At 40.1% G+C, this 15,167-nt stretch overlaps 1 protein-coding gene across 1 annotated transcript in view; it reads right to left on the bottom strand.

Moving 5' to 3' along the window:
* The window catches only part of LOC306703177 (NACHT, LRR and PYD domains-containing protein 3-like), a 92,176-nt gene that overhangs the window by 2,159 nt on the left and 74,850 nt on the right, over positions 1-15,167 (bottom strand). Inside the window, exons 12-13 of the mRNA XM_079169047.1 lie at positions 2,119-2,292; positions 1,011-1,184 (exon numbers count right to left, since the gene is read on the bottom strand). Of these exons, the coding sequence (XP_079025173.1) occupies positions 1,011-1,184; positions 2,119-2,292 (348 nt within the window). The remainder of the gene's footprint in view (positions 1-1,010; positions 1,185-2,118; positions 2,293-15,167) is intronic.

The raw sequence follows: 15,167 nt of genomic DNA, 5'->3' as shown, positions 1-15,167 counted from the left end.
ATCCCGTCTCATAGCAACAGTCAACACTGGTTGTGTCCAAATCTGGACGTTTTGGTCCTAACTAGTGACCTCCTGTGTTTGTGTAACAATGACTGTTGTCTCTCAGAAGTAAAGGAGAAAGTAGCCTGTAATCACTACAGCACCACAAACCCACTGATGGAGGAGGTCGGTGTGGATGGTTGGATGTACAAAGTGTCTGACTTTGACACTGATGTTCACATCCCGTCTCCTAGCAACAGTCAACATTGGTTTCTGTTATTTGTAATCTGAGGGTGAAAATATTACAGTTCAAGTCCGTCTGCAGCCACAGAGCACTGCCTGTGTCCCCCTACAACTTTAGTCCAGTCCTAAATAAATCTCTTTGGGCTCCGACAAACCATGTCCACAATCAGCTGTTGGTTCTTCACTGAGCGTCTGTGGCCGACTGCCACCTGTAGTTTTAACAAGTCGACTCTTATCATCCAGGGAACTGGCTCTCAGTGCAAAACAAACCAAAACCAGGTAAAGCTAAACTTATTTAAAACAGCAAAACATTCCTATTGTGATGATTTATCAAGACGGTTTAAACAGATTGTTTGTCTGTTTGTCTTTTCACAATCATGTCTGGACTGAAGGGCAACACACACTGGTGGCAGATGGCGAGCATCAAAACATCAAACTATTGTTTGATACAAGTTTCTTTCTCTTTTCATTGTGAATGAAAATTGTGTTTTAAATGGCACCATCATTTTTTTATCGGCTGTGGATCAAATTTGTGTGTTCTACAAGGTTTCTACGATGCAGTGGAAACACAAACAGCAATTCACAAAAAGGACTTTTGGACACTAGTTTGGTCTCTGAGATTAGATCCCCTGTTCCATAGTTCTGGTTACTTTCCTGGTTAAAAAGGGTTTCATGAAATCTGAGATCCTGATGAACAAATTCAGAAAGAGAGAGGCTGTTTACACTGCATGGAGCTGATAGTTTAGAGACACATTTCAATAATTTCAGACAAATTAACTTGATCTGACCTGAGCGTTTCCAATGTCCAGTGTGGACTCTCCAGTCCAGCAGACAGAAGCTTCACACCTGAATCCTGCAGGTCATTGTTACTCAGGTCCAGGTCTCTCAGACTAGAGGACTGGGAGCTGAGAACTGAGGACAAAGCTTCACAGCTTCCCTCTGAGAGGTTACAGCCACTGAGACTGAAGAGACAACAATAAACAAGAAGAAAAATAAAATTTCTGTTCAAATGAAATCCTCTTTAATAATGAGTATGGACTAAAGTACAATCAGAAAGAACAAAGATAATTTGTTCAGTGAAAGTGGATACAATTCTTGCTGTTCTACTCTAAAGAAGATACAAAACCAGCTAATTGTTCTCAACTGTTTACAGTAAGTACTGTAGTATCTATATCAGGATGAGGGGTGAATACTTAATGTTGGTTCATTAGTGTTAAATACAAAGTTAGGCTTTTCTGTTGTCTACCTGACTTTTGTTTTCTTTTTAAAAAGACAGAAAAAGTGGTTGTAAACAAGCGTAGGGGACGAGAGAGCTAATGACTGAATGAGAGAAAGAGAGAGGACAAAGTGAGTGAAAAAGACAAATTAAACTTCATATTCTGATTTCCTGTTTGTTACGTTCTAAAGCAGAAATATACAACCATCAATCTCTCAGCAGATTGTCACTGTCGAGACATACATTCAAGTTTTTTGTTTATGTTTTACCTCTGCTTTACTTCTTTTCATTCATTGATTATATCAAACACAACAACACAAAGTATAAATAAGAGGAACAACAGATGACCCTGTGATATTTAATTGTGAATGAAAATTGTGTTTCAAGCGCCGCCATTGTTTTCTAATCCGCTGTGGATCAAATTTGCTTGTTCTACAAGGTTCTTACGATGCGATGGAAACATAAACGGAAATTTAAAAAAGGACTTTTGGACCCTAGATTAGTCTCTGAGATTAGTTCCTCTGGTTCCATAGTTCTGGTTATTTCCTGGTGAAAAAGGGATTCATGAAATCTGAAATCCTGATGAACAAATTCAGAAAGAGAGAGGCTGTTTATACTGCTTGGAGCTGATAGTTTAGAGACACGTTTAAATCATATCAGACAAATAAACTTGAACTGACCTGAGAGTTTTCAGTTTACAGTGTGGACTCTCCAGTCCAGCAGACAGCAGCTTCACTTCTGAATCCTGCTGGTTGTTGTTACTCAAGTCTAGTTCTCTCAGACTAGAGGACTGGGAGCTGAGAACTGAGGACAGACCTTCACAGCTTCTCTCTGAGAGGTTACAGTCACTCAGTCTGAAGAGACAAGGATGAGCAAAAAATAAGCAATAAGTTGAAAAGATAGGAACGTAATTAAGATATGATATTCATATCTAACTCTCTCTGTACTTACAGAGCTTTGTTGGAGGCTTTGACCACTGGCAACAGCCTCAGAAGAGCCTCCTCTGAAGCAGAGTATTTCTTCAGGTCAAATACGTCCAGATCTTTTTCTGATGACAGTAAGATGAAGACCAGAGCTGACCACTGAGCAGGAGACAGTTTATCTGTGGAAAGACGTCCTGAACTCAGGGATTGTTGGATCTCCTTCACTAGAGAATGATCATTCACTTCATTTAGACAGTGGAACAGATTGATGCTTTTCTCTGGAGACACATTCTCACTGATCTTCTTCTTGATGTACTGGACTGTTCTCTGATTGGTCTGTGAGCTACTTCCTGTCTGTGTCAGTAGACCTCGTAGGAGAGTCTGATTGGTCTGCAGTGAAAGACCCAGGAGGAAGCGGAGGAACAAGTCCAGGTGTCCATTTGGACTCTGTAAGGCCTTGTCCACAGCACTCTGGTAGAAACGTTTTGGTTCAGGTTTGTCTCTAAGGACTTTAGACAACCAAGAGGTCGTTTGGTCTTCTGACAGTAGATTGACACCAGAGTTGATGAAGATCAGATGGACATGAAGAGCAGCCAGAAACTCGTGAACACTCAGATGGACGAAGCAGAACACCTTGTCTTGGTACAGTCCTTTCTCTTCTCTAAAGATCTGTGTGAACACTCCTGAGTACACTGAGGCTGCTCTGATATCGATGCCGCACTCTGTCAGGTCGGATTCATAGAAGATCAGGTTGCCTTTCTGCAGCTGATCAAAAGCCAGTTTTCCCAAGGACTCAGTCATCTTCCTGCTCTCTGGACTCCAGTGTGGATCTTTCTCAACTCCTCCATCATACTTGACCTTCTTCAGTTTGGACTGAACCACCAGGAAGTGGATGTACATCTCAGTCAGGGTCTTGGGCAGCTCTCCTCCCTCTCTGGTCTTCAACACATCCTCCAGAACTGTAGCAGTGATCCAGCAGAAGACTGGGATGTGGCACATGATGTGGAGGCTTCGTGAGGTCTTGATGTGGGAGATGATCCTGCTGGCCTGCTCCTCATCTCGGAATCTCTTCCTGAAGTACTCCTCCTTCTGTGGGTCGGTGAACCCTCTGACCTCTGTCACTATTCCAACACACTCAGGAGGGATCTGATTGGCTGCTGCAGGTCGTGTGGTTATCCAGAGGCGAGCAGAGGGAAGCAGTTTCCCCATGATGAGGTTTGTCAGCAGCACATCCACTGAGGTGGACTCTGTAACATCAGTCAGGATCTCATTGTTGTGGAAGTCCAGAGGAAGTCGACATTCATCCAGACCGTCAAAGATGAACAGGACCAGGAACTCTTCAAACCTGCAGATTCCTGCTTCTTTGGTTTCAGTGAAGAAGTAATGAACAAGTTCCACCAAGCTGTACTTTTTCTCTTTCAGCACATTCAGCTCTCTGAAAGTGAATGGAAATGTGAACTGTATGTCCTGGTTGGCTTTGTCTTCAGCCCAGTCCAGAGCAAACTTCTGTGTTAAGACTGTTTTCCCAATGCCAGCCACTCCCTTTGTCATCACTGTTCTGATTGGTTCCTCTCTTCCAGGTGAGGCTTTAAAGATGTCTTCTTGTCTAATGTTTTTTTCTGGTCTGTGTGGTTTCCTGGATGCTGTTTCAATCTGTCTGACCTCATGTTCATCATTGACCTCTGCAGTCCCTCCCTCTGTGATGAAGAGCTCTGTGTAGATCTGATTCAGCAGGGTTGGGTTTCCTGCTTTAGCGATCCCCTCAAACACACACTGGAACTTCTTCTTCAGGTTAGATTTGAGTTCACGCTGACAAACTGCAGTAAGAAGTCCTGAATGAACAGACAACAAAGAAGATCAATAAGTCAAAGAATAGATTTCAACATATCATTTCCTAAAACAATTAGTCTATGAATATATTTTGGTCCATCTCTTGAGACATTAGTAAACGTCCCATTTATCCAGCATGTTAAATCTTTAGAGAAATCCTCTTACTGCTCTGCAGACAGTCAGCCAGCTCCTCCTGCTTCATTCTCCTCAGGAAGTGCAGTGTGATCTTCAGAAATGCCTCTCTGCTGCTCCTCCTCTGCTCTTCATCCTCACCGTCCAACACCTCCTCATCCTCCCTCTGACTCTCTAAGCATTCTGGGTAATCTGAACTCACAACCTTCTGGATCTTCTTCAGCTCATTCTTCACAAAAGTGACGATGTTCTCCTCCAACAGCTGCAACAGAATATTCTATGAATGATACAAACTAAAACCATGGAACCAAACATCAGATCCATGTTGGACAGACTGACAATCCACTGGTCTACAAAGTGCAGCATAGAGATGATTTGGAACAGAATAGATGTAAAAGTAGTTGTACATTTACAGACCATAGATATGGAGTCCAGCTGTGTTTGATGCTGCTGGGCAGACTGACCTCTGGGAACCTCTGAGCTCTCCTGGTCATCGCTGTGGAGGAATCATGAAGAATCAGCTCACATTGTGTTTGTATCATTAACACAAATACAACAGTTAGTTTAAGATGTTGTGTCCTGTCATGACTGATCACATTGAAAACCAGAGATTTATATCTCTGCTTTTACTGCTTTTATTGGACAGTAAAAGCTATTTTATTGGCAACACAGTATAGTCAAATACTTAATACTGTTGATCTGCCACATCACTTGAAACAAAGGGTCTCTATTTGGTTTTGGCCACAGCACCCCTGGGGAGACTTCCTCCTCCTAGTTTTTCTAGTCTCCAGACCTCTGCAACTAGAGTTAGGATTATATCCAGAATGCTACTTCCTGTCTGATGTAAAATTTACAACAAGTAGATAAAGATATTGTGTCATGTTATGATCATAATGAGGAATGAGATCATAATGACAGATCAAAGACTATAAATGATAGACGACCAAAGTTGTATCTGTGTAACAGCTAGTCATCTGTTTCATCTGTTTTAAGAACTTACTCTGGGTCATAAGAACGGCGTCCATCTTTGAAAATCAGCCAACCTTTAGACCCATCACTCTTCATGGACACACAGCTGGGTACAGGAGACTTTTCTTTCTGCTGCTGTGAACTGATAGAAACACTGACTGAAGATTTCTTTTTCTGCTTTCACTGGTTTTGTTGGACAGTAAAAGTTATGTCTCGAAAATTGGATACAATGACTAAAACAACTAGAATCACATCAGATGGGATACTTGTTGTATTTGGCGAAACTTTTTATTTTTTAACCAATGTGTTGTTAGTCACATGTCTTAAGACTGTTGACCTGTCACATCACTTATTTGATTTGGTTTGGTCCACAGCACACTTGAGGAGACCTCCTCCTAGTCCTTCTAGTCCCCAGACCCCTGTAGATAGTTTGGTTTATGTCCAGAAAGCTTTTTCCTGTCTGATGTAAAACCTCCCCAAGTTCTCAAACACCACTTCTCTAGTCTGTTCTCTAAACTGGCTCCCAGCCTCAGCTCACATCCATCTCAAGACTCTGGTGCTGGTCTGCGGGGGAAGTGAAGGGAACTGGTCCTTCCTACTTACTAGCCATAGCCCAACCCTACTATCCTCCTCTACCTCTGGACGTTTGGCCGGCCTCTCCCTCAGAGGAACCTGTGGTCTCTCATCTCGATCATCACTCTTTTCTGTTCTGGTCCCACAGTGGTGGAATGAACTACTGAAGTCAGGACAGCAGAGTCTCTGAACATCTTCCACCACGATCTGTCACACGACACCTTCACACATACAGGTACATCTCGACATAGATCTAATTTCTTTAAAATATAAAAACGTAGCTCTCTAACTCACTTTCAGTCGTTTATTTGAGAAGGATGTACTTTCATTTTTTTCATGACAACTACCTGAAGTTCTCAGTTTGACTGCTCTGATTGTAAATCACTGTGGACTGTAATGAACTCTGTCCCTCATTGATTGTCTAAACTCAAACACACTGTCCTGGTTGTAGTTTGGACACATAATAAACCACTTCATGTTTTATCCAGGAAGTGACTGATCACTGATGTAGTTCTGGTTTTACTAATTCTCGTTACTTTTCGGAAAGCAGGACAAATAGCAGTATCATCACCTGTCGACTTTAGTACTTTAATATCAGCAGTAGAAGACCAGCTATACTGGGAAGCTGTCAGGTACATTTTAAATTGAATTTCTACTTACTCTGCAGAAGAGACTTTTCGTCTTTTAAAATCGATGCCATGTTTCTGTGACTGGTTAGTCTCAGGGGACACACAGCTGGGTTCAGGTTCAGGTCCAGGGGACTCTGGTCTCTGATGGATCCTGACACACAGAGGAAGACCAGCAGGGAAGGTAATTCAGTTTTTAGTCTTCAGTCTCAGCAGCTGTTGGAAAAACTAGCAGCTATCAACAAGAAAAGGATCAATACAGCAACGTTTTATTAGAAATATATTTTCTCATAAAAATGTGTGTGAGTGCTGGGAATCTGAAGATTATGAATAAAGAAGCTGTAATTATGTGACACGTAGCATCTTCTAGCACAGCTGGGATTTGAGCTGATGATGTTTAATCAACAAGGTTCACACTGCACCAAGAAGCTAATGCCAGACACAGAGATGCACATCTACAACAAACTACTTTATTATTGTAGATTAACAGTTTAACGTACAAACAAAAACGGATCCATGATGATTTCTCAGAGCTCAAGATGACGTCTTGGAACAGTTTAAAACCCCAATATATTCAGTTTACAATAATGCAATGAAGAGAAAATGCTAAATGGAGAAAGATCAACTCATAACATTGGAAGAGATGGAATTAATGAATGTTTGCTTGAAAAATATCTGAAGTCTGAGTCAATTATTTAATAAGCTGTTCATCTGTAAAACAACATTTTAAAAAATCCCAGCTGAACATGAACTATGTTGACTGAGTGTAAACCTCATTGACCACCAGGGGGAGCTCAGTAGCTGATGTCGAAACATAAACCTCCACCCTCTGGACCTGAACACTGAGCCCTCCCAGACTCTTGTCGCTCTGTGATGTGTTCAAGTGCTCTCTGGTAATAAGACCGTCACACTGCTGGGTCCAGAGGGTGAACACTAGGACTTCGATCGTTATCATGGATACATTATGACATGTGTTATGTTGAACATGTGATCCATCTCACAGTTTGTCTAAAAAGAGTTCCAGTCAGCATTTGTATCAACAACTTTATCTAAAATGCTCAGTCTGCTGCTTCAGACAGTAAAAGAGACACATGATGTAATTTACAGTAAATATAGAATACAAATAAATAAACTCTTCACACAGCTCATATTATTGTGACATGAAACCCTCAGCTGATCCTCTTCACACTCACAGATGCTCCGATTTGTTTCTGTTGGATTCAATGTGAAAAAAACTCTCTGACTGCAGATAACATAGAAATCTAAATGATAAACCTAAATGTATCAATACAGCAATAAAAAATAACTACATTGGTTCTTGGTTCGAAAATCAGTGAAGTATTGAAGTCTAAACTGAAATCCAGTATCAGAATTTAATCTAATGACTGTAACTGTTTTATGGATTTATGGAATTAAGTCAATGTTCAAGTGAAAGCAGAGAAACAGATCTCTGCAACTAGTCCCTAAACCTCTGTAAATAGTCCCTAAGAGTGATCAACAGAATCAGCTAGAACAAGTACACACTGACCCACAGTGACCCATGATCGTGGCTCTGACTATTTGGAAGAGTACTGATCCTCAATGTGTGTTGGAGGTCTTTCCATGACATGGAAGCACTGACTGGAAAGGCTGACTTTCTGTTGGGGAAAATCTAAATGATTAATTATAAGGTGTGCTTTAAAAGCTTGGTGTCCTTATGTGTCCTTGTTGTGTGAACTGCCTCACCACAGTTGTTTAGTCTATGCGAAAGAACACTCAGCAGCATGTCCTGGATTGAAATGATAATAAGGACTGTGGGAGCGTTAAGATGGGTACAGAGCTATGTTATGAGAACATAGCCTCCTGACTACTACATGGCGTGGAAGCCATTTTGTGTGTGTGTTATGCTTTCGTGACGTATTGCCTGTGACACTGTATTGTTTACTTGGTATAAATATCCGAGGCTCAGAGTCAGACCTCTGAGCAGCCTCGATCCATGTATACTGTATGTGAATCAACTCTGTCTCCTTCTTGCAAGAATAAATGGCCAATTGATTAATGATTTTCCATCGGTCTTGCTTGAATTTTTCTAACACTTTCCAAGAGCAGAAGTTGTTCATGGGACCTTAAGCATTGGAGCGTGTTACATTAGGTCCAAAGTTCTGATCCAGATTCATCGTGATGAAAGCTGGTAGTTTACCAATGAGGGCTTTATAGACAAACTAATACTATTATCATCTATTTGAATACGGAGGTAGTACGTCAATACGAGTTTTAGATCATTGAGTGCAATTTGGAAAGCGGTAAACACATTTTGCAGGTTTAGTGTGGGCAATACAACACAATATTGTATTATCTGCATACAGATGTTCATGGCAGTTAGTTAAAGACAAGTCCCTAGACCTCTGAAAGTAGTCCCTAGACTGCTGCAACTTGCCCTAGACATCTGCAAAAGTCAGACATTTGCAACTCCCCAGACCTCTAAAACCAGTCCCTAGATTTCTCTGCATACATTGGTTCTTACTTCATAGATGAAGTTATTAATTAACAGAGTATAAATGGTCATTTGATCTATGAGAGCACTTTGACCAACAGATGCCTCAATAAACATGAAATATGAGCTTCATAAAATACCTGAAGTATCAAAGTCCAGACTTTAGTCCAGTATCAGAATTCAATCTAACGACTATCTGTTTTATAGGTTTATAGGTTTATTATGAGTCAATGTTCAAGTGAAAGAGCAGAGACACAGTCAACATCAAGTTAGTAAGAATGAATATGTTGAAGGGTAAAACAGTATCAAATGTAATGAGACGTGTTGAGTGTGATACCTTTTCATGTTGCTGATAACCTGCAGCCACCTGATGAAGACAGACAGACGGGTTCATCATTAGTCTTCAGTCTCATTTGATTTGTGTCTCATCAGGAAATCTGATCTGTTTCTGCGTGTAGACTTTAAAGACAGCCAACTTTCAAGTATCTGTTGTCAGATCAATTTTGTGCTGTGTGTATTTGAGTTTACTTCTGACATAATTAAAATAAAAACAAAGAGTGAACCAGTGTGTCAACTTAGGGCAAAAAGGCAGCATGGACCCAAATGCAGAGAGACACAGAGAGAGAGAGAGCAGAAGGGTGAAGAAATTATGATTTTTAAATCCTCTTCTTCATCAATCCTCAGTGTCTTCGGGCTACTGTCACACTCCAACACTTTAATAAACCAGTCTGAACCTGCAGCACTCAGTTCAAAGATCAGCTGCATCATGTTTATATGACTTTATATGATTCGTGTTGAAGTTTAACCCACAGCATCTTCCGCACTGGAACAAACCTGAGAACATAAAGCTCCTCATCACTGACAACTTCAACACTCCAACACTATTATTGACTTTAAAAGAGGACATGAATTCACCTCCAGAGTTGTAAATTAATTTCAACTTGTAAAGAGTTGCTTTGACAACAGACTAGATTCTGTTGTTTAGACCAGATAGTTTAGAGGATCCATGCACGCCCCTCTTTGTCACCTTGTCTTCTTGTATATGTAGACTAGTAGGGAACAGATGATCAAGCAGAAACTTGTTGTGTAGAGTTTATCTTGAATAAATACATTCACTAAGACAACAGAGTCTGACCTGAGAGTGTTTTTATTCTTCACTCCACTTTGTGGATCTGGTTGAATCTGTTTGGGCAGGAAAACTTACCCACATATCAGTCTGAAGCTGCGTTCTAAATCATTTACTTTTTTTTTACTTTTAGGACATACTGCAGCTTCCTTACAAAGTACATACTGATGCATGCAGTCTGCATTCAACTGAGACATACTGCTTCCTCATTACATGGCACCTTGAACTTTGACCTTCTTGCTTATAAATCTGCTGTGCAAAGGATTGTGGGTCAGAATAGCCAGGAAAGCATGCTGGCTTGCATGCTGCAAAGTTTGACCGAATGTAGTACACAAACTGTAATTCCTGCAGCAAACACCCCCAAGGTGGACACATCACGTCGACTGTCAAAAACAACCTGCAGGATAGACAAGATATCCTCAAGGGAGCAGGAAGGTGGAGCGAGGACCCTTCATCTGGAACCAGTCAACAAACGAGTCGAGTAATCCCTCTAACGTGAGGGGGCATGTGCATTCTGATACGTGTAGACAACAGTGGCCCAGAGCTCCAGGTCGCTTAGTCTCACCGCCACGTCATTTTATGTGGCACGCGAATCCGCCAGCAAAAAAGTTGAAAAAGTTCAAAAAAATTAAATAAATAAATAAATAATTAAAAGTTAGACTTGATAATAAAAATATCCCCATAGTCGAAATTCTTTATTTTGTAAAGGCGATGGTTCTCACTACTCTTGCTTTGTTTTTATATAAAACTAAAACTTTTGAAAATGAGACCTCAGTCTCAATGGATTTTGTCTAAATAAAGGTTAATAATAATAGAGCTGAAATACTGATTAATAACTAAATAATACATTATTTTTTTTCTTAAAGTAAATGTCTTATCACTTAATTTTCTTCTCAGAGTACACCAGAATACTACATTTTAAAGCTCATATTTAAAATAAATCAATACAGCCACATTTTATTAGAAATATATTTTCTCACAAAAATGTGTGAGTGCTGGGAGTCTGAAGTTTATGAATAAAGAAGCTGTAATTATGTGACACGTAGCATCTTCTAGCACAGATGGGATTTGAGCTGATGATGTTTAATCAACACGGTTCACACTGCACCAAGAAGCTGATGCCAGACACAGAGATGCACATCTACAACAAACTATTATTGTAGATTAACAGTTTAACAAGTACACAAAAAAAAAATGATCCATGATAATTTCTCAGAGCTCAAGATGACGATGTTGAATGATGATCAATGTTTGCTTGAAAAATGTCTGAGTCAATTATTTAAACTGTTCATCTGAAAAACAAGGTTAACAATGTAATTAGTCTGAATGAGTCCCAGCTGAACATTAACTATGTTGACTGAGTGTAAACCTCACTGACCACCAGGGGAAGCTCAGCAGCTGAGGTAGAAACATAAACCTCCACCCTCTGGACCTGAACACTGAGCCCTCCTCCTGCCACTCTGTGATGTGTTCAAGTGCTCTCTGTTAATAAGACCGTCACACTGCTGGGTCCACAGGGTGAACACTAGGACTTCAATCGTTGACAAAGATACAGCTGCGACGGTGGCTAAGTGGCGAGCAGAGCAGTGCCTCAAGCAGAGGATTGGTGGTTCGATACCTGGCTGTGCTTGTTGCATGTCGATGTGTCCTTGAGCAACACACTTAACCCCAAAATTGCTCCCGGTGTAGAAATATGATAGAATCTGAATTGTAAGTTGCTGTGGATAAAAGCGTCTGCTAATTGTAATGTTGAACCTGTGATTAACCTCACAGTTTATCTAAAGAGCTCCAGTCAGCATTTTTATCGACAACTTTATTTAAAATGTTCAGTCTGCTGCTTCAGACACTAATGTCTGATTCATCGTGATGTAAGCTAGTAGTTTACCAATGAGGGCTTTATAGACAAACTAATACTATTATCATCTACTTGAATACGGAGGTAGAACGTCAATACGAGTTTTAGATCATTGAGTGCAATTTGGAAAGCGGTAAACACATTTTGCAGGTTTAGTGTGGGCAATACAACACAATATTGTATTATCTGCATACAGATGTTCATGGCAGTTAGTTAAAGACAAGTCCCTAGACCTCTGAAAGTAGTCCCTAGACTGCTGCAACTTGCCCTAGACATCTGCAAAAGTCAGACATTTGCAACTCCCCAGACCTCTAAAACCAGTCCCTAGATTTATCTGCATACATTGGTTCTTACTTCATAGATGAAGTTATTAATTAACAGAGTAGAACTGGTCATTTGATCTATGAGAGCACTTTGACCAACAGATGCCTCAATAAACATGAAATATGAGCTTCATAAAATACCTGAAGTATCAAAGTCCAGACTTTAGTCCAGTATCAGAATTCAATCTAACGACTATCTGTTTTATAGATTTATAGGTTTATTATGAGTCAATGTTCAAGTGAAAGAGCAGAGACACAGTCAACATCAAGTTAGTAAGAATGAATATGTTGAAGGGTAAAACAGTATCAAATGTAATGAGACGTGTTGAGTGTGATACCTTTTCATGTTGCTGATAACCTGCAGCCACCTGATGAAGACAGACAGACGGGTTCATCATTAGTCTTCAGTCTCATTTGATTTGTGTCTCATCAGGAAATCAGCACTGTTTCTGCATGTAGACTTTAAAGACAGCCAACTTTCAAGTATCTGTTGTCAGATCAATTTTGTGCTGTGTGTATTTGAGTTTACTTCTGACATAATTAAAATAAAAACAAAGAGTGAACCAGTGTGTCAACTTAGGGCAAAAAGGCAGCATGGACCCAAATGCAGAGAGACACAGAGAGAGAGAGAGCAGAAGGATGAAGAAATTATGATTTTTAAATCCTCTTCTTCATCAATCCTCAGTGTCTTCGGGCTACTGTCACACTCCAACACTTTAATAAACCAGTCTGAACCTGCAGCACTCAGTTCAAAGATCAGCTGCATCATGTTTATATGACTTTATATGATACGTGTTGAAGTTTAACCCACAGCATCTTCCGCACTGGAACAAACCTGAGAACATAAAGCTCCTCATCACTGACAACTTCAACACTCCAACACTATTATTGACTTTAAAAGAGGACATGAATTCACCTCCAGAGTTGTAAATTATTTTCAACTTGTAAAGAGTTGCTTTGACAACAGACTGGATTCTGTTGATTAGACTAGATAGTTTAAAGGATCCATGCACGCCCCTCTTTGTCACCTTGTCTTCTTGTATATGTAGACTAGTAGGGAACAGATGATCAAGCAGAAACTTGTTGTGTAGAGTTTATCTTGAATAAATACATTCACTAAGACAACAGAGTCTGACCTGAGAGTGTTTTTATTCTTCACTCCACTTTGTGGATCTGGTTGAATCTGTTTGGGCAGGAAAACTTACCCACATATCAGTCTGAAGCTGCGTTCTAAATCATTTACTTTTTTTTTACTTTTAGGACATACTGCAGCTTCCTTACAAAGTACATACTGATGCATGCAGTCTGCATTCAACTGGGACATACTGCTTCCTCATCACATGGCACCTTGAACTTTGACCTTCTTGCTTATAAATCTGCTGTGCAAAGGATTGTGGGTCAGAATAGCCAGGAAAGCATGCTGGCTTGCATACTGCAAAATTTGACCGAATGTAGTACACAAACTGTAATTCCTGCAGCAAACACCCCCAAGGTGGACACATCACGTCGACTGTCAAAAACAACCTGCAGGATAGACAAGATATCCTCAAGGGAGCAGGAAGGTGGAGCGAGGCCCTTCATCTGGAACCAGTCAACAAACGAGTCGAGTAATCCCTCTAACGTGAGGGGGCATGTGCATTCTGATACGTGTAGACAACAGGGGCCCAGAGCTCCAGGTCGCTTAGTCTCACCGCCACGTCATTTTATGTGGCACGCGAATCCGCCAGCAAAAAAGTTGAAAAAGTTCAAAAAAATTCAATAAATAAATAAATAATTAAAAGTTAGACTTGATAATAAAAATATCCCAATAGTCGAAATTCTGAGATAGAAAGTCAAAGTTATGAGATAGAAAGTCATAATTATGAGATAGAAAGTCATAATTATTATCTCATAATTATGAGATAGAAAGTTGAAGTTATGAGATACTTAAACACAGTCATAGAAGCAGCTCTTTGGCTGGTTACCCTACATTTGACATTGAAATGTATTGTGAGTACATTGAAGACGAGGCTTTGATATTTGTCTTTGCTATTTTCTTTAAAAATTTGATAGAGTAATGTGGGTTTCTTAAAATTAAAAGGATTTAAGTTATAATAACAGAAATGTGCTTAAATATATTTTTACATTTATATAACTGCATGTACAATATTTGTACACTTGTATAAACAATAATCAAATGCAGAGACAGTTATTTACCAATATGTTAGGAGTAGTTACATTTACACAGTCTTACATTTACAACCTGCCCTTTGAGGGCGACCGTGATGCTTTCGTAATGCTTCACTTGCAGTGAAAATGAGTTTGAGACCCCTGCTCCAGACCATGAGGTGCTGCCCCAGATTTGGCTGTGAGAGGACGGAGCGCTCTGCTCCTAGGTTTCTCAAGCCTCATGTTTAAACAAACTATCTTTGGTCATGTTGAATAACATGTTTACTGAATCAATATGTAGAATTCAAGTAAATTAGGTGGACTATTTTTTATTGATTTGAACCTTTGATAGGATATTTCACCACTTTTAATTTTTGGCATTCATCGGGTGTTTAAACAACAAGAACAAAAAGCTGATTCTGACCCAACAAGGAACGTCATTACTTTACTAATTTACTTTACTAGTACCTACAATTATGGTGCATTTAACCCAAAAAAATCATACAGAAAACTAAACATTTCCAACTTACCACATGTAACGGACTCTTTGAGTAATCCTCTGGTAAACCCCCCATGGAGTCCAGACACTGGTGGTGGTGGAGGCTGATAAGGCTGATAGCATGATGAGTTGATACAGCTGATGGATCTGTGAAGACTGGGCGGAGATGGGGAGGTGGAGGGGTGCGTAACAGCAGCATGAATGTACTGAAGTAGAAAGACAACCATATTTAAAAGAGACAGCAACAAGAAC

This window comes from Pholis gunnellus, assembly GCF_910591455.1.
Source record: "Pholis gunnellus genome assembly, chromosome: 11".
Taxonomy (NCBI): Eukaryota; Metazoa; Chordata; class Actinopteri; order Perciformes; family Pholidae; genus Pholis; species Pholis gunnellus.
The sequence above is the reverse complement of the archived record's forward strand: the minus strand, read 5'-3'. Positions and strand labels throughout refer to the sequence as shown.